Source organism: Oncorhynchus gorbuscha, linkage group LG15, assembly GCF_021184085.1.
Source record: "Oncorhynchus gorbuscha isolate QuinsamMale2020 ecotype Even-year linkage group LG15, OgorEven_v1.0, whole genome shotgun sequence".
NCBI lineage: Eukaryota > Metazoa > Chordata > Actinopteri > Salmoniformes > Salmonidae > Oncorhynchus > Oncorhynchus gorbuscha.
In genome coordinates this window covers 62437054-62457436 of record NC_060187.1, presented here as the reverse complement: position 1 = coordinate 62457436, position 20383 = coordinate 62437054, and the positions used below count along the sequence as shown (strand labels likewise).

Sequence of the window (20383 nt, the reverse complement as noted above, 5' to 3'; positions counted from 1 at the left end):
CTATCTTATCAGACTTATAAAATACATGTAATTTCTATTGCCAGTAAAAAGTGTGAAATCAATGAAGAAAGTCAGAATCCTACAACTGGCTCGCACACCGTATTTCTACCACCATCTGACCTAACATTCTACCCAACATTCTACCCAAGCGCGCACATAATATTGACGTCCATCACGTCTGGTGAGGGAATCCTTGTACTTGGTGATGTCAGACAGTGTTTGGGTCATTTGAAGGTTAGCGGCCGCCAAAAAGGTTCATGGAAAGTTCACCAGCATATATTAGGTAATTCAATCGGTGCCTGTGACATAACTAGTATGAAGTGGTTGTGTAGAGAAAGCGTAACCCATTCGTCAATAAATGGGAGCTAAGAACTCCAAAACAAACGTTGTTATGTAAAATAGCCTACTATTCTGTTTTATCGGGTTTTCACAAGGACGGGCTATTTTACTGTGCTCCCTGCGCGAGATGGACGCAAATATTTTTTGATAAATGCGTCGATGGAAATCTTCTCGCGCATACAGCTATAGATATTGTTTTTGCATCGACTCAAATTAATAAAATATAATTTTGGTCAATTTTCAAACTTTTAACAAAAATGTCCATTATACGCTTGACTGAGAGGGAAAACAGAATCCTACTCGGGTGTGCGAATTAAGGACAGTTGCATTCCATTGGTTCCATTTTTACATGTCATTAGATCCTGACGCATCTTGATAAGGACGCGGCCTTACGCCTATGTTATTTAAAAAAACATGTTTGACTATATGGATTTTCTCGCAGTTGGTCCAGGAGAAACGCTGGACTTCTATACTGCAAGTCCTTGTATGCTCCAGGATCCATCTGTAACCGCATGCTTCACTGGACTAACAGAAACGGATTGGCAAATTCATCGGATCGCGCAATGTAGGTGAAGCTTTATTTTTATTTGGTCTATTTGAGGATTGAAGTAATTATCCTTCACTTGCCAACTGTTTTACTCTACACTTAAACTAAATATTTGTTGTGATCATGTTACACCAGGAAATACTGAACGTGGAAGTTGTATCTTCTTGTATCTTCTGCTCACACCTTTGATGCACTGTTTATAATTGAGCCTATTCCTTGCGTCAATTGTTCGTACATTGTAGCCTGAACTGTTCCCTGTGCAGTCCTGTGTCATTGCATATTTAATCCAAAGACAATGTAAACATATTTATTTAGGTCATGTTGAATGCAGGCTACCATCTTTTTTTCAGAGGCTGTAATTCGAAGGCATTTCTTCATATATCTTTCTGAATATGTAATTGATGTCATATATCTAGTTCAAATGAATGAACATTATAATGTGATTTCAGATATAGGGCTCACATCAAATTCAATATATAAGCCCGCACAGTAAAATCAAGCTTAAACTGAAAAATAACAGACAACAGCATTTGTGTAGGCCTACACATGAAAGTTTATGTTAAAGGCGCAATCTTCAATATTACTGTTTTTTATGGTAATTTCAGTTAACGATACCCAGTGAATCTTGAAGAATAACTTACAAATGCCTAATACATTTAGTACAAGTGTATTACACCACTATAACCCAAAATACGTTTCTTTTTTTTACTTTTACGTTTGTAAATAATGCCTTTGTAAACGATATATAGCTTCAAAATATGTTTCAAACTATAATGTTGATTATAACTGTTTTTTTCCTTGCATCCATAGCTTCATTCATAATTGGACTGTGGTTACATTTCTCCAGCCCAATCCCTCAGCTTTATAGCAAACCAAGTGGCACGGCTGCCATTTGGCTGAAAGGGGAATGACAGATTGTGCCTTTAAAGCTTTGGAATAGGGTCAATATTGTTGTTATTTTACATGTGCACATTGTTTGCTTTGCTGCAACTGATGATTGCATTTATTTAGTATTGGTAAGCCTACCTCCTAGTTTATGGAATGAATTCACCGTTGTGCAGTCAATCAGTATACTTACTTGTTATCCTAAATCAATAATACATGGATTATTACTGTGAACCCATTGATAATGAATTGGCCATAAAATCTGCACTCTTATTTGACTCGACACACCTCTGTTATCACCTACTACACCCACTGTTCCTCTTGATTCTATTCTTTGTTTAACTAGGCGTGTCAGTCAAGAACAAATTCTTATTTCCAATGACGGCCTACCCCGGCCAAACCCGTACGACGCTGGGCCAAATCTGCCACACCCTATGGGACTCCTAATCACGGCCATTTGTGATACAGCCTGGAGTCGAACCAAGGTCTGTAGTGACGCCTCTAGCACTGAGAAGCAGTGCCTTAGGCCGCTGCGCCACTCGGGAGCCCATTTCCTCAACTTGTTGTTGATATTTACAGATCAGATTAGGAAGTCAAATTCCATTCAGATACCTTTGGTTTCCTCTATCTGATGGTTGATCTAGCTGTCTCTTCAGCGGTTTTCATTCAGCCTAACATCAGTCTGCTTCTGACAGTCAGTCGTAAGGGCTTCACAGGACATTATGTTCCTTATAAATTATATGCGATATCAAAGGCGTATCGAAGGCAGCACCAAAGCCTGTTACAACATTAGACCTTCTCTGGCAGCGCTCAGTGTTTTGAGATGGAGGAGCCCAGCCGAAGCCCAGCCAATGTGGTCAGGGGTCAGGACGGTCACTGGGGGTCACCGAGGGTTCGTTGGACGGTCACCAACAGGAGGTCAGACGAGACCCAGACTGCTTGGCTTGTCTCCCTCACAGCATAGTAGTTGTTGGGAAACTCTGCAAGCAAAGGCTAATAATATATTTACCTTATTCATCACTTAGGCTATTCTATAAGCACATTAATGTTGTATGAGCCAGTGATGATATCCTAATAACTATAAGTATTGTTCCTGTTTACATGTTGAGTAGCCTACTCAGAACCACAGACATTTCCTCACCACAGATTGCCTTTACTTTCAGCATCTAGCCCCAAAAGTCCCCCAAAAGACCTCAGTTGAGTGTGACAGCATTGTGATAGTATTGTGATAGCATTGTGATAGTATTGTGATAGCATTGTGATAGTATTGTTATAGTACTGTGATAGTACTGTGATTGCATTGTGATAGTACTGTGATAGCATGCAGAGAAAGTGACTTTCCTTTGACATAGTGGAAGCAGATCGTGGCACACATCTTAAAACTTTAAACTTGACCAGTTTCTCTCTTAAATATTGGTGAGCGCCTCCCTCCCCATTCCAAACCACTGAGTCTAGCTTAATATTCCACTGCTTCATCCTCAGTCAGTTGATCTTGTGGCATCCTCCGCCATTGTTTTGCAGTGGAGAGAATACTTGCTAATGGGTGTGTTCTCTTGTTTGACCCGGCGAGGGTAGGTTCAACTGGAGGTCATGGGTTCAAGGGGATGGATATAAGCACTTTTTCTATTTGTGTCCCCTCAATTTGGATTTTTACGTTATCTGTCACTGGCCCTGTGGGCTTTAACGGTGGAGGCGATAAGAAGCCAGTGGGGATGCTTGCCCTGTGGCAGTGGAGGCGATAAGAAGCCAGCAGGGATGCTTGCCCTGTGGCAGTGGAGGCGATAAGAAGCCAGCAGGGATGCTTGCCCTGTGGCAGTGGAGCCAGCAGGGATGCTTGCCCTGTGGCAGTGGAGGCGATAAGAAGCCAGCGGGGATGCTTGCCCTGTGACAGTGGAGGAGATAAGAAGCCAGCGGGGATGCTTGCCCTGTGGCAGTGGAGGAGATAAGAAGCCAGCGGGGATGCTTGCCCTGTGGCAGTGGAGGCGATAAGAAGCCAGCGGGGATGCTTGCCCTGTGGCAGTGGAGGCGATAAGAAGCCAGCTGGGATGCTTGCCCTGTGGCAGTGGAGGCGATAAGAAGCCAGCAGGGATGCTTGCCCTGTGGCAGTGGAGGCGATAAGAAGCCAGTGGGGATGCTTGCCCTGTGGCAGTGGAGGTGATAAGAAGCCAGCGGGGATGCTTGCCCTGTGGCAGTGGAGGCGATAAGAAGCCAGCGGGGATGCTTGCCCTGTGGCAGTGGAGGCGATAAGAAGCCAGCGGGGATGCTTGCCCTGTGGCAGTGGAGGCGATAAGAAGCCAGCGGGGATGCTTGCCCTGTGGCAGTGGAGGCGATAAGAAGCCAGCAGGGATGCTTGCCCTGTGGCAGTGGAGGCGATAAGAAGCCAGCTGGGATGCTTGCCCTGTGGCAGTGGAGGCGATAAGAAGCCAGCAGGGATGCTTGCCCTGTGGCAGTGGAGGCGATAAGAAGCCAGCTGGGATGCTTGCCCTGTGGCAGTGGAGGCGATAAGAAGCCAGCGGGGATGCTTGCCCTGTGGCAGTGGAGGCGATAAGAAGCCAGCTGGGATGCTTGCCCTGTGGCAGTGGAGGCGATAAGAAGCCAGCGGGGATGCTTGCCCTGTGGCAGTGGAGGCGATAAGAAGCCAGCGGGGATGCTTGCACTGTGGCAGTGGAGGCGATAAGAAGCCAGCGGGGATGCTTGCCCTGTGGCAGTGGAGGCGATAAGAAGCCAGCGGGGATGCTTGCACTGTGGCAGTGGAGGCGATAAGAAGCCAGTGGGGATGCTTGCCCTGTGGCAGTGGAGGCGATAAGAAGCCAGTGGGGATGCTTGCCCTGTGGCAGTGGAGGTGATAAGAAGCCAGCGGGGATGCTTGCCCTGTGGCAGTGGAGGCGATAAGAAGCCAGTGGGGATGCTTGCCCTGTGGCAGTGGAGACTCTATAAAACTGAAGAGATGTCTTAAGAGTGTTTGCTGTTGTCATTTTCCCACAAAGTATGGCATTGGAATAGTATGACTGTATCTTTCCTCTTCTTCACCTTTGCACTCTCTGTGAAAAGGACGACACAGTAATCTCAAAAGAATAGCGGAACATTATCTCAGTCAGATACGCCGATCAACACAAGGCCTCAACATGTCCTTGGGAACACAAGTGGACTTGGAACCATGGGCTGACATTACATATGTTTTCAACTCATCTACATTAAATTCATGAATCAATTTCCATAGAGATAGTTCGTTCTACTGCTGAGTCACTCAGTACAATGTTTACTGGCCATAGAAAATTAGTACTTGTTCTCCGATGAAAGATGCCCAAGCACTTTTCTGTTTGGTAAAAAAAAAGAAAGAAAGATTGAACGCTATGTTGCGTAGTCGCTTTGCAGAATGTTTACTGACCATAGAAATAACTATTGGTCCTCGAATAAAAGAGGAGGCCCAAAGACATAATCCAATATGTTTGACATTTCAACAGTTTTTAGGAATTTAATACTGTTTTACTTCAACACATTACTGTTTGAAGAACAGAAGCTACATAAATTCGTTGTATGACTGCATTTTCAGCAGCTGCATTGGAATTTTCTCCTTCTCCCAGCTTTGTCCGAATATTACTTTTCTCTCCTCCTTGTCTTCACGTTAGAGAATTTTGCGAATTAAAGTGACAGAAAAATGATGAATACTCAGACACAGCTTATGACAGAAAGACGATAAGGAAAGGAGGCCATTTCAGAGTTTATAAAGTGGCAGCCCTGATCTCACTCCCAACACTCAGTGCCTGTCTTTCTTCCCAGCGCCTCATCATCCCTCTCTCCCTCTCTTCCTTCCTCCCTCCCTCCCTCTCTCCCTCTCTCCCTTTATCCCTCCTGTGTGTCAGCAGCTGTGGAAACCCAGAGCTCCAGCTCAGAGGACCTGTTCGCCAGTCCTCTCTCACCTCCGCCCCCTCCTCGCACCTACAAACCCTGCTTCGTGTGCCAAGACAAGTCTTCAGGCTACCACTATGGCGTCAGTGCTTGTGAGGGCTGTAAGGTAAGGGGCCAGACTGATCATGTACATATCCCAAGAAACACATCTGACTGCTCAAATGAGGCATAATTCCACCTTTTTTTCATCAGCGGTTTCAACGTGTTCACCATGTTCATTTCTACTTCGGAGTTCAATCCCAGATCTAATTTACCTGTGATATGGATAATGGATATGTAAAGGCAGGAACTTGCAACAAGCACCACACACGCACGCACGCACACACACACACACACACACACACACACACACACACACACACACACACACACACACACACACACACACACACACACACACACACACACACACACACACACACACACACACACACACACACACACACACACTATTCTCTGGGGTTCTTAAATGTCCCCCCCTCTACCACTCTTTGAAGGTCCTTGGCAGTGAGCTATAGTGAGCAGGTGTAACACAATTGTTCATGAAAGTTAGGCCGATTGGCCCTCCGCTTACGCTGAACGCTCGGGCAACAGAAGACTCCACCAGAGAAGGTAAATAATTGATGGGCAGCACAGTGAACAAGACCAAGAGCGTGGAGGAGACCATGACTACAGATGACATTCTCTCCTCAGCGTCTTTCAGAGCAAGATGAAAGGCAATGGTCCTAATTATAGATTAAGTGTGAGATCACATCTGTGTTAGAGATGAGACGTGGCGTTAGTTGCAGAGTCGTCTCGCTGACTGTTTAGTGCAGAAAGTGAGCATGGAGCTCATCTCTCTCAGCACCTTCACGAGCCTGCCCCTGGAGCAGCATGAAAGAGATTTGTCGATTGTTCGTCTTCTCAACCGTAGCAGGTCGAAAGTGGAAATGGCATACTTTAGAAATATCAGTTGGTGTCTGTTGATACACGTGCCGATCTGACCTGGCATATCTATTTAGATGTTCAAATTTAAAAATATCTATTTTTTTTTACTCTAAAAGAAATAAAGCGTATAGATGTATTTACATTTTTATTTAACCTTTATTTAACCAGGCAAGTCAGCTAAGAACAAATTCTTATTTACAATGACGGCCTACCAAAAGGCAAAAGGCCTCCTGCGGGGACGGGGGCCTGGGATTACCCAGAAGTAACCCAAATTACAATATAACTATGTAACGTTACTCAACCTACTGTATTTAACCCTAAAGAGTAGACTCAAGACCACTAGGGACTGTTTGACTGCCGTGTTTACCCAGAGCAAACACGAGTATCGCTAAAGGGCCTGAATCTTGGCCCTGATAAAACAGCTCATGTGTCGGGATCACACAGCACCAGTCAATACTATCGACTGACTATGGACAGGCGTCAGACACAACACGTGTGGTGTTACCCTGCTACACCCTACACTATTGATGTGTTTCACAACATGATTCCGGTTCCTCTAATGTCATTGTGATTGTGTGATAACAGTCATTCATTAGGTATGAGGTATTTACAAGTCGTTTGTTTTCTTCTTTGCATATGGAAAACACATGTTGATGTTAAAGGGATACTTGGGGATTTTGGCAATGAGGCCCTTTACCTACATCCCCAGAGTCAGATGAAATCGTGGATACCAAAATTCCCGAAGTGTCCCTTTAACGTCCTCATTTTAGAAGGATATATGTATTCGGAGGGTGATGTAATAACACTACCACCTCCAAAGTCATTCGAGCTCCTTTCAGACGTCTGTAGAATGTTAGCTGCTGGTAGCTGAAAGTACAAGTCTTCTCTATTGAAAACATATTATTATCCTTTCCGTTGGTGCCTCCCAGGGTTTCTTCCGTAGAAGTGTCCAGAAGAACATGGTTTACACGTGCCACCGGGACAGTAACTGCATCATCAATAAGATCACCAGGAACCGCTGTCAGTACTGCCGGCTACAGAGGTGCTTCGCCGCGGGCATGTCCAAGGAGTGTAAGTGTCAATAATATTTCAGAGTGTCTCCATTCAACCACTGAAGAGCAACATTTCTAAACAACGTCCAACTCCTGATATACGCGAAAACTGCAAAACACTGCTATGCAACATTCCCAAACGTTTTCAGAAAACTCTTACCCAACGTACTCAGTGCCTTCAGAAAGTGTTCACACCCCTTGACTTTTTCCACGTTTTGGTGTGTTACAAATTGGGATTAAAATTGATTGTGACAATATGTAACTTTTGGGCGAGTCGACCAAATTCACTTCGAAATATGGGTTCTAGATCTATCATTCCACTTGAAAGCAATTCTAAGAAGTGGTAGATCTGTTCTAAGTGTGCTATTTCTATGCGTCCTGTTCTTAAGTTTTGTTTGTTTGTCTTTTACTTTAGTTTTGTACACCAGCGTCAGACAGCTGAAAAAAAAAATGTTGGTAATGGAAAATATATTTCACAGCAGTTTAGATGGTACAATGATTCTCTATGCTATACTATCTTATTTTGTCACATAAACTGAAATTAAGCAAACTATTAGAGTTCTAGCAACCAGGAAATGGAGTATCGATTTCTGCATAGTGCACCTTTAAATGTCACTTTTTGTCAACGATCTACACAAAATACAGTGAAATGTTGAAGTGGAAGAAAAATTATAGATATATTTTTTAACTTAATGGAAAATAAAACGCTCATATATTTTGATTAGATAAGTATTCAACCCCCAGTGTCAATACATGTTAGAATCACCTTTGGCAGCGATTACAGAGTCTTTCTGGGTAATTTGACTTAAATTGGCTTGAAGATCTATGGCAAGACTTGAAAATGTCTGTCTGACAATGATCAACATCCAACTTGACAGAGCTTGAAGTATTTAAAAAATAGTGTGAAAATATTATACAGTCCAGGTTTGCAAAGCTCTTAGAGACTGTTTTGAAATATTTTGTATTCTGTACAGGCTTCCTTCTTTTCACTCCGTCATTTAGGTTAGTATTTTGGAGTAACTACAATGTTGTTGATCCATCCTCAGTTTTCTCCAAGCAGCGCCATTTAACTCTGTACCTGGTTTAAAATCCCCATAAGCCTCACAGTGAAATCCCCGAGCGCTTTCCTTCCTCTCCGTCAACTCCGTCAAGGACGCCTGTATCTTTGCAGTGACTGGGTGTATTGATTCATCCAAAGTGTAATGAATAACATCACTATGCTCAAAGGGATATTCAATGTCTGCTTCTTTTTGCTTTTACCCATCTACCAATAGGTTCCCTTTGCAAGGCATTGGAAAACCTCCCTGGTCTTTGTGGTTGAATCTGTGCTTGAAAGTCAGTGCTCGACTAAGGGACCTTACAGATAATTGTAATGTGTTGGGTAAAGAGATGGGGTAGTCATTCATAAAATCATGTTAAACACCATTATTGCACACAGAGTTAGTTTTAACTCAACAAAATGTGGAAAATGTCAAAGGGTGTGAAAAGTTTCTGAAGGCACTGTACCTAAACACCTGTCTAATCATGTCAATGCTTCTGCCGGCCGAACGTTTTCCAAGGAAATGAATTCCACCTCCGCTGTCCAAACACATGACAGCACTTCAAACACCATTTCCCAGAAGGAGCACTGACCCAGATACAATCTCTGTTGTGGGTAGGGGGGTGGTGTCATGGTGATGGATGCCTGCTATTCTGAATGTCATTCATCCCTTCTACCCAGCATGTCAGCATTATATAAATCCATCAGCACACGTATCAGCCTTGTGGCCATGTGGCTAGTATGTAACGGCTACTACTACTACTACTACTACTACTACTACTACTACTACTACTACTACTACTACTACTACTACTACTACTACTGCTGCTGCTGCTGCTGCTACTACTACTACTGCTGCTGCTGCTGCTGCTGCTACTACTACTACTACTACTACTACTACTACTGCTGCTGCTGCTGCTGCTACTACTACTACTACTACTACTACTACTGCTGCTGCTGCTGCTGCTGCTACTACTACTGCTGCTGCTGCTGCTGCTGCTGCTGCTGCTGCTAGCAGCAGCTGCTGCTACTGCTACTACTGCTGCTGCTGCTGCTGCTGCTGCTGCTGCTGCTGCTGCTGCTGCTACTACTACTACTGCTGCTGCTGCTGCTGCTAGCTGCTACTACTACTGCTGCTGCTGCTGCTGCTGCTGCTGCTGCTACTACTACTACTACTACTACTGCTGCTGCTGCTGCTGCTGCTGCTGCGGCAGCTACTACTACTGCTACTACTACTGCTGCTGCTGCTGCTGCTACTACTACTGCTGCTGCTACTACTGCTACTACTGCTACTACTACTACTGCTGCTGCTGCTGCTGCTGCTGCTACTACTACTGCTACTGCTGCTGCTGCTGCTACTACTGCTGCTACTACTGCTGCTGCTGCTGCTGCTGCTACTACTACTGCTGCTGCTGCTGCTGCTGCTGCTGCTGCTGCTGCTACTACTACTACTACTACTACTACTACTACTACTACTGCTGCTGCTGCTGCTGCTGCTGCTGCTGCTGCTGCTGCTGCTGCTGCTGCTGCTGCTGCTACTACTACTACTACTGCTACTGCTGCTGCTGCTGCTGCTGCTGCTGCTGCTGCTGCTGCTACTACTACTACTGCTGCTGCTGCTACTACTACTACTACTACTACTACTACTACTACTACTACTACTACTACTGCTGCTGCTCCATCGTCTGCCGTTGTCACTGATTGGTGTGTAAATGCAGCCCAGAGTGAAGGGTTTACACAGTGATTGCAGGAAGTAGGGCAGACTCGAGTAGATTATCCATTGACTGCACAGACCCGTCCGAGGCGTGCGTCTGTCTGAGGAGACCAGGTGCTATAAAGATGTATCTCTCCCTGAGATCCGGCTCAGTAAAACGAGTGGCCCGTGTTGAAAACCAATGGCCGAAGTACGTTGACGTGATTTATAGATCAGTTGGAAGGCAACGCGATTCTTTTATTTACATGACTTACACACTCATTGGTACATGTGCACGGCTTGTTTAGAAAAATATGGCCATTTAACAGACTCTTTGCTGTTAACACCTACTATATATTCTGCAGGTGTTGCCCACAAGGGAAATCACACCAGAGGTATTGTGTTACAAGCGCCACGATCCAACCAACTTAGCTATTGCAACCAAATTCAATTTCATTTTCATTTTCTTCTGGAGTTATCTCCGTTTGTATTTCATCCTCTCTTCCCAGCTGTCAGGAATGACCGGAGCAAGAAGAAGGAGAAGGAGACTCCCAAGATGACCATCATCGAGACATATGAGCTGTCAGCGGAACTGGGCGGTGTCGTGGAGAATATCTGTAGGGCTCATAGAGAGACATTCCCTTCCCTCTGCCAGTTGGGCAAATACACTACAGTGAGTAACAGCCACTGCCGGGTTGGCACCATAGATACAGATGACGTCATGGATAGTGTTCCGTTTAAGCCTGTATCTGTTGACGCTCAGAAGCACTATCCCTGGACCAAAGTCCATTCATCTAAATGGATCATACTGGTTGTATTGTTGAGATAATACTCGGAACTAATTGCTCTCTCTCTCTCTCTCTCTCTCTCTCTCTCTCTCTCTCTCTCTCTCTCTCTCTCTCTCTCTCTCTCTCTCTCTCTCTCTCTCTCTCTCTCTCTCTCTCTCTATATATATATATATATATATATATATATATATATATATATATATATATATATATATATATATATATATCCTTTCTTTCTTTTCAATTCAATTTATTGGCTTGGGAAACGTATGTTTACATTGCCGAAGCAAGTGAAATAGACAATAGACAAAAGTGAAATAAACAATAAAAAATGAACAGTAAACATTACACTCACAAAAGTTCCAAAAGAATAAAGACATTTGAAATGTCATAATATGTCTATATACAGTGTTGTAATGATATGCAAACAGTTAAATGTACAAAAGGGAAAATAAATAAACGTAAATATAGGTTGTATTTACAATGGCGTTTGTTCTATCCCTTTTCTTGTGGCAACAGGTCATACATCTTGCTGCTGTGATGGCACACGGTGGTATTTCAACCAACTCATATGGGACTTTATCAACATTTGATTTGTTTTTGCTTTCTATGTGGGTCTGTGTAATCTGAGGTAAAAATGTGTCTCTAATATGGTCATACGTTGGGCAGGAGGTCAGGAAGTGCAGCTCAGTTTCCACCTAATTTTGTGGGCAGTGTGCACTTAGCCTGTCTTCTCTTGAGAGCGAGGTCTGCCTTCGGCAGCCTTTCTCAATAGCAAGGCTATGCTCACTGAGTCCATACATAGTCAAAGATTCCCTTCATTTTTGGTCAGTCACAGTGGTCAGGTATTCTGCCACTGTGCACTCTCTGTTTAGGGCCAAATAGCATTCTAGTTTGCACAGTTTTTTTTGTAAATTCTTTCCAATGTGTCAAGTAATTCTCTTTTTGTTTTCTCGTGATTTTCTCTCTTCATCCCATCCCTCTCTCTCTGCCCACCCCCTTCTCTCTCCCTCCCTCTATCTATCCCCCCTATTCTCTATCTCTCATCTCTCCTTGACCCTTCCCCTCCTCTCTCTGCCCCACCTTCTCTCTCCCTCCCTCTATCTATCCCCCCTATTCTCTATCTCTCATCTCTCCTTTACCCTTCCCCTCCTCTCTCTGCCACACCTTCTCTCTCCCTCCCTCTATCTATCCCCCTATTCTCTATCTCTCATCTCTCCTTGACCCCTCCCCTCCTCTCTCTGCCCCACCTTCTCTCTCCCTTCCTCTATCTATCCCCCTATTCTCTATATCTCATCTCTCCTTTACCCTTCCCCTCCTCTCTCTGCCCACCCCTTCTCTCTCCTTCCCTCTATCTATCCCCCTATTCTCTATCTCTCATCTCTCCTTTACCCCCCCTCCCTCTCTCTGTAGAACTCAAGCTCAGACACTAGGATCCAGTTGGACCTGGGGCTGTGGGATAAGTTCAGTGAGCTGGCCACCAAATGTATCATCAAGGTTGTGGAGTTTGCCAAACGGGTTCCTGGCTTCACCGGCCTGACTATAACTGACCAGATCACCCTCCTCAAAGCGGCCTGTCTGGACATTCTGGTGAGCGGTGTGTGTGTGTGTGTGTGTGTACTGTACATTTGTGTGTATATACTGTATGCGTGAGGGGATATATATGTGTGTGTACGTCCACATCTCCAAAGCACATCTCGCACCTCAACAACTGGGCTGTGTGGTGTTAGAAGGGTTCAGCCACAGTGTGCTGTTTGGTGCAGACACTATGGATCTGCTGTTCCATTGTCTATCAGCCACAGTGTGCTGTTTGGTGCAGACACTATGGATCTGCTGTTCCATTGTCTATCAGCCACAGTGTGCTGTTTGGTGCAGACACTATGGATCTGCTGTTCCATTGTCTATCAGCCACAGTGTGCTGTTTGGTGCAGACACTATGGATCTGCTGTTCCATTGTCTATCAGCCACAGTGTGCTGTTTGGTGCAGACAATATGGATCTGCTGTTCCATTGTCTATCAGCTACAGTGTGCTGTTTGGTGCAGACACTATGGATCTGCTGTTCCATTGTCTATCAGCCACAGTGTGCTGTTAGGTGCAGACACTATGGATCTGCTGTTCCATTGTCTATCAGCCACAGTGTGCTGTTAGGTGCAGACACTATGGATCTGCTGTTCCATTGTCTATCAGCCACAGTGTGCTGTTTGGTGCAGACACTATGGATCTGCTGTTCCATTGTCTATCAGCCACAGTGTGCTGTTTGGTGCAGACACTATGGATCTGCTGTTGTCTCAGCATACGTTTATGCTGAAGACAGACACAGTGGTGGTGGGTTCAGACAGAGTGTTACCTCTGAAGGCATGTTTTATTCTCTTTCATCTCCCGATATCTTCTGGTTTTCATTGTCAACTCTGTGCACCATCAAAGGTTGGTGGATAGATTCTCACTAGCTGCACCATGGTGATTCACTAATGGCTTTATTTTCTCGATGGGAACGCTTTAATCTGAAATCAAAGCGTTATCATGTTTATTTTACATTACTGAGGTGGTTTCTAATGAGGCGTGCAGGGATGATTACTGTGCAGATTGATCTCTATCTCTCTCTACCTGATCCCTCTATCTGTATCTCTCTCAACCTGGTCTGTCTATCTCTTTCTCTATCTCACTCTACCTGATCCCTCTCTCTTTCTATGTCTCTCTCTACCTGATCTCTCTCTCTTTCTCTATCTCACTCTACCTGATCCCTCTCTCTTTTTATGTCTCTCTCTACCTGATCCCTCTCTTTCTCATCTGTCTCTTTTTCTATATTTCTCTCTACCTGATCCCTCTCTCTTTCTCTATCTCTCTCTCAACCTGATCTGTCTATCTCTTTCTCTATCTCTCTCGACCTGATCTGTCTATATCTTTATCTATCTCTCTTGTCGTGTCTATGGCTATGCCCGATTAAGTAATATGACATACTATTCTATAAATTCATTTCTCCGTAATTACTATTACCTGATTGAGCTAATCATGTAAATGTAATTAAGGAGAGAGCCGGGCACCACAAAATAATATTTATAGAGTTGTTATCTTCCGAATAAACTCTTAAAGACCTAGTAATATTTTACATCAATAGCAGTCAACATTAATCCTCACCTTAATTCAGTCTCATCTGAAAGTTGTAAATTCTTGGTTATCTGCACGAACCCTGGCTCACAAGTTGAATCAGCAATAATACAAAATTGGGTTTAATCATTTATTTACTAAATACCTAACTAATCACACAGAATTACACAAACACATAATTAAATCATAACTTGATTACAAATTACGTCATAAAGTAAAACGTCCCTAGCGGGCGGAACAGATATGACAGCTTGTTACTACACAAAGGAAAAGGGGCTGGGTTTGAGTGAAAGAGCGGGAAGACTGAGGAACAAAGGGAAAAAGCTGTGCTATCGTAAATACAGAATCTTATGCATTCTAAATTACAACCCATTTGGAAAAGGAAAATGCAATAAATATTTACTTTGAGCTGCGCTTCGGTAGGTTGGTGGTAGATGGAAGGCCGTGTTGCCAAACCGAGTCCTTTGAAGAATGTCTCTGGTTGTCAATTGGATACATTGTAGTAACGTCGTTGGGTGATAGACGGGATACTCTGTCTGTTCCCTCCTAACCCTCGTTGCATCTGCTGTTGCTAACTCAACGGCTAGGAGGTATCACTTTGGTAGTGAATAAGAGTTCAAAGTTCATACCCTTTGCTAACTAAAGCTCACGTAGATGTTGGCTTCGTTCTGTAGTTATTATCTGAACCATTCTGACATAGGACCGTTGTCCTACATCCTCGGAACAGGAAGTTATATTGTCGTCAAGGGCTTATATAGGAAGGGAGAGGAGGACGTGTTTGAAAAGTTTTATAGCCCATGTCCCTTCACAGGGGCGGGCCACTGACTGAGCAGCCCTATCTTATGAAAACCCAAATCTCTCATTTTAGAAGCTAACATCACATTTCATCCCATCACAAATAATTTCATATTCAAACATTTAAATTGAACAACAATTCCATGTGAATCCGATAACTCTGATGTGTAGACTTTCCACTGTAGAGTTTATGTCATCTGATCATTGATGATCTCTCTCTACTGGATCCCTCTTTCTCTATTTCTCTCTCAACCTGATCTGTCTATCTCTTTCGACCTGCTCTTCCTATCTCTTTATCTCTTTCAACCTGATCGGTCTCTCTTTCTCTCTCTCTCTCTCTCTCTCTCTTGACCTGATCCCTCTATCTCTATCTCAATCTCTCTCAACCTGATCCCTCTATCTTTCTCTACCTGGTATGTCTATCTCTTTCTCTATCTCTCTCAACCTGATCTCTCTCTCTATTTTTTCTTATGCAGACTCCATATAGGTATGTGTTTTACCTCTATACTTCCCTCTCTCTCTCTTTCGCTCTCTTTTTCTCTTTGCCTGAACTTTCTTTCATGTCTTTTAGTATTTTAATTTCCATCCCCCTCTTCTTGAACATGCATCTCACCATGACCTTTTTCTATACTGAGTATACTGTCCCTTTCTATACTTTCTGTACTCCCCCTCATGTCCCCTCTGTCTCCTTTAGATTCTGCGGATCTGTACGAGGTACACACCTGACCAGGACACTATGACCTTCTCAGACGGGCTGACCTTGACCCGTACACAGATCCACAACGCTGGCTTTGGCCCGCTCACAGACCAGGTGTTCACCTTCGCCGGCCAGCTGCTGCCCTTGGAGATGGATGACACAGAAAGTGGCCTACTCAGCGCCATCTGTCTGGTGTCTGGAGGTACTGCAACTAGCCAGTACAGACAGAAAGTTCACGTTCCATATAAAACAATCTTTTTTGTTGTTTTATGAATGTACTTTTAGTATTTACTCCAATAAATGAACCGCATTGTCGTTTTTGTGTATCGATACATATAGGCCACGTAGAGGAGTCACACAAACAAAATAGATGAGCTGAATTAGCAGATGAATGATGTGTCGGTGTCACACGGACAATGTTTCTCCTGTGTCAGACCGCCAGGACCTGGAGGAGCCGTCTAAGGTGGAGGTCCTGCAAGAGCCCTTACTGGAGGCCTTGAAGATCTACTCCCGTAAACGCCGGCCCAGCATGCCCCTTATGTTCCCCAAGGTCCTCATGAAGATAACCGACCTGCGCAGCATCAGCGCCAAAGGTTAGAGGTCAACTCCCTATTGGCCATGACACTTACTTTGGCCTGAACTACAAACCTCTTGGCCTGGCTTCATGACTGTTATAACCAGGTGTTATGGCATACATACTGTTTTACTTGCTATATTGTATTTACTTTGCCACCATGGCCTTTTTTGCCTTTACCTCCCTTCTCACCTCATTTGCTCACATCGTATATAGACTTGTTTATACTGTATTATTGACTGTATGTTTGTTTTACTCCATGTGTAACTCTGTGTCGTTGTATCTGTCGAACTGCTTTGCTTTATCTTGGCCAGGTCGCAATTGTAAATGAGAACTTGTTCTCAACTTGCCTACCTGGTTAAATAAAGGTGAAATAAAAAAATACTGTGATTTTACAACACCAGTGAACATCCAACCACATCCAAGGCTAATTTAAGGATGTAGAGTAGAGAGAAAAGTAGATAGTCGGGTGACCTGTGGAGGTCAGTGTGGGCAACAAGTCTAGTCAGTGTAAAAACCCTTTCAGACATGCTGGTGGAGGTGGGGTAAATAGGGAAAAGAAGGGAAATCTGCCTCTGATGGGAGTGATATGGTTAAGCGATATAGTTCAGAGACACTTCGAACACTCTGTAAAGTGTCATTGACATTTTCCCTTCTAATTACACAGGAGCTGAGCGAGTGGTGACGTTGAAGATGGAGATCCCAGGTTCCATGCCTCCTCTTATCCAGGAGATGCTGGAGGAGATGGAGAACCTGCAGAAGCAGTCAGAGGAGGAGCAGAGAGCAGACAAGAACATCACACCCACACACACACCATGTCCACACAGTACATAGACACTGGCCTGTTTGCTTGAAAACCTTACGAGAAAGAAAATATATACCTCCAATGGGATGTCCCGGAAAGGAAATGATGAGGATGGTCAAACGTGAACAATACCAGTGAAAACAGTGTATTCAGAGTTGAATATATAAAGGGAATTGTAAATAGAATCATGCTGCAGTACTTAGTTGTGATGTACATACAGAGAGAAAAAGAGAATACTCATAACTGGATGTGACTGGAGATATAACAGGACCAGCCTGTGTGCTGGTCAGTATCATAAGGTGCTTAGAAGATGGTTTGAATACATACAGTGCATTGCAGTACTAGAGAGTAGCTTAACGTATTAACCTCACACAGAGCCTTTCTATACGGACGGGAGTGGAATTTGCGTGAATTGTGACTAGACATTCCATTGTGGTGCGACACAGGGGCAAGGGCATGACAATGCATTTTTCAGAGGTCATTACTAGGTGTGTGTGTGTGTGGGTCACAAATGTACGAGAGATTTTAAAACACGTTTCCTATTCTAAAGTAAGGGGCTTCAAGTTTCCATTATTTCAAGTCTTGCATGATTGGCTTTGTTAAGTAAGTGCTATTACTCTCACCATGTCAACATGTATTCTACATACCGTTGTATGGTTATGTTTATCTCTATGGTGAACGGCATGGTGCTTTTTTCCTGTGATATTGATTATGATCATATTTCAGATAGTTATTGGTCTATTAAATTCTTGAAACTATATATACCCTGGGTGTGTCTGACTCATTTAAACAAAAACAAAAAAATATTTACACGATCCAGTGCTCCATACAAAAGGTTGATACTGCCCCCCTATGGTCTTTGTTGAGAATTACACTCATTGCCTCAGTGGAAAAACTACTGTATAAACACAATAATATGAAAGATTCAAGAGTGGCGCAACAGCTTCAGCGTGTAAATCAGCTAGAAAGATGTGTCGGCATCGAGTAATTGTCTGGCCCCCTCCCAGATAGGGGGAGTGATAAGCTCTACAGCAGAGTCTCACAACTCAATTGCTGATTGAAAACTGTTTTCTGTCCCTCCCAAAAGATAGAATTTGTAGATAATTGGCCCTCTTTCTGGGACTCACCCACAAACAGGACCAAGCCTGGCCTGGTGAGGAGTGACGGACTTCATCCTCTCTGGAGGGGTGCTCTCATCTTATCTACGAAATAGACAGGGCTCTAACTCCCCTAGCTCCACAATGGGATAGGGTGCAGGCCAGGCAGCAGGCTGTTAGCTAGCCTGCCAGCTTAGTGGAGTCTGCCACGAGAACAGTCAGTGTAGTCAGCTCAGCTATCCCCATTGAGACCATGTCTGTGCCTCGACCTAGGTTGGGCAAAACTAAACATGGCGGTGTTTGCCTTAGCAATCTCACTGGAATAAAGACCACCTCCATTCCTGCCATTATTGAAAAATATTGTGATACCTCACACCTCAAAATAGGGCTACTTAATGTTAGATCCCTCACTTCCAAGGCAGTTATAGTCAATGAACTAATCACTGATCACAATCTTGATGTTATTGGCCTGACTGAAACATAGCTTACGCCTGATGAATTTACTGTGTTAAATGAGGCCTCACCTCCTGGTTACACTAGTGACCATATCCCCCGCGCATCCCGCAAAGGCGGAGGTGTTGCTAACATTTATGATAGCAAATTTCAATTTACAACAACCAAAAAACAATGATTTCGTCTTTTGAGCTTCTAGTCATGAAATCTATGCAGCCTACTCAATCACTTTTTATAGCTACTGTTTACAGGCCTCCTGGGCCATATACAGCGTTCTTCACTGAGTTCCCTGAATTCTTATCGGACCTTGTAGTCATGGCAGATAATATTAACATTTTTGGTGACTTTAATACCCATTCCAAAAGGTTTTTGGAGCCATCATCGACTCAGTGGGTTTTGTCCAACATGTCTCTGGACCTACTCACTGCCACAGTCATACTCTGGACCTAGTTTTGTCCCGTGGAATAAATGTTGGCGATGTTTTTCCTCATAATCGTGGACTATCGGACCTCCATTTTATTACGTTTGGAATCGCAACAAATAATCTGCTCAGACCCCAACCAAGGATCATCAAAAGCCGTGCTATAAATTCTCTGACAACCCAAAGACTCCTAGATGCCCTTCCAGACTCCCTCTGCCTACCCAAGGATGTCAGAGTACAAAAATCAGTTAACCACCTAACTGAGGAACTCAATTTAACCTTGAGCAATACCATAGATGCAGTCGCACCCCTAAAAACAAAAAACATTTGTCATGAGAAATTAGCTCCCTGGTATACAGAAAATATCCGAGCTCTGAAGCAAGCTTCCAGAAAATTGGAAAGGAATTGACACTACACCAAACTGGAAGTCTTCCGACTAGCTTGGAAAAACAGTACCGTGCAGTATTGAAGAGCCCTCACTGCAGCTCGATCATCCTATTTTTCCAACTTAATTGAGGAAAATAAGAACAATCCAAAATTTATTTCTGATACTGTCGCAAAGCTAACTAAAAAGCAGCATTCCCCAAGAGAGGATGGCTTTCACTTCAGAGCTCCAAAGCTCAGTTGTCCCGAGTCTGCACAAGACCTAGGATCAAGGGAGACAAGTTTTTTTGTACTATATCTCCTGACACATTGATGAAAATAATCATGGCCTCTAAACCTTTAAGCTGCATACTGGACCCTATTCCAACTAAACTAATGAAAGAGCTGCTTCCTGTGCTTGGCCCTCATATGTTGAACATAATAAATATCCACCGGATGTGTACCAAACTCACTAAAAGTGGCAGCAAAAAGCCTCTCTTGATAAAGCCAAACATTGACCCAGAAAATATAAAAACTAGCGGCCTATATCAAATCTCCCATTCCTCTCGATTTTTTAATTAAAAGCTGCCTTTTTGAAGACAAACAATGTAAACGAAACGCTTCAGTCTGGTTTTAGACACCATCAAAGCACTGAGACTGCACTTGTGAAGGTTGTAATTGACATTTTAATGGCGTTAGACCTAGGCTCTGCATCTGTCCTCGTGCTCCTAGACCTTAGTGCTGCTTTTGATACCATCGATCATCACATTCTTTTGGAGAAATTGGAAACCCAAATTGGTCTACACGGACAAGTTCTGGCCTGGTTTAGATCTTATCTGTCGGAAAGATATCAGTTTGCCTCTGTGGATGGAATGTCCTCTGACAAATCAAAT

General features: G+C 43.7%; 1 protein-coding gene across 6 annotated transcripts; it reads left to right on the top strand.

The window, feature by feature from the left end:
- Positions 1-198: 198 nt before the first annotated feature.
- On the top strand, positions 199-17916 carry LOC123998085 (retinoic acid receptor beta-like). Of its 6 annotated transcripts, none has more exons than XM_046302969.1 (10): positions 199-283; positions 782-904; positions 5638-5786; positions 7537-7678; positions 10757-10786; positions 10901-11064; positions 12593-12769; positions 15775-15979; positions 16212-16370; positions 17019-17916. In XM_046302969.1, exons 2-10 carry the CDS (start codon positions 826-828, stop codon positions 17183-17185), a joined length of 1272 nt encoding a protein of 423 aa, XP_046158925.1. In that variant the 5' UTR covers positions 199-283; positions 782-825; the 3' UTR covers positions 17186-17916. The 6 variants fall into 6 exon arrangements, with proteins under 6 accessions (XP_046158925.1, XP_046158924.1, XP_046158920.1 ...); XM_046302968.1 differs by having other exon boundaries at positions 5635-5786; XM_046302964.1 differs by lacking the exon at positions 199-283 and having other exon boundaries at positions 326-904.
- The last annotated feature ends 2467 nt before the right edge of the window (positions 17917-20383 follow it).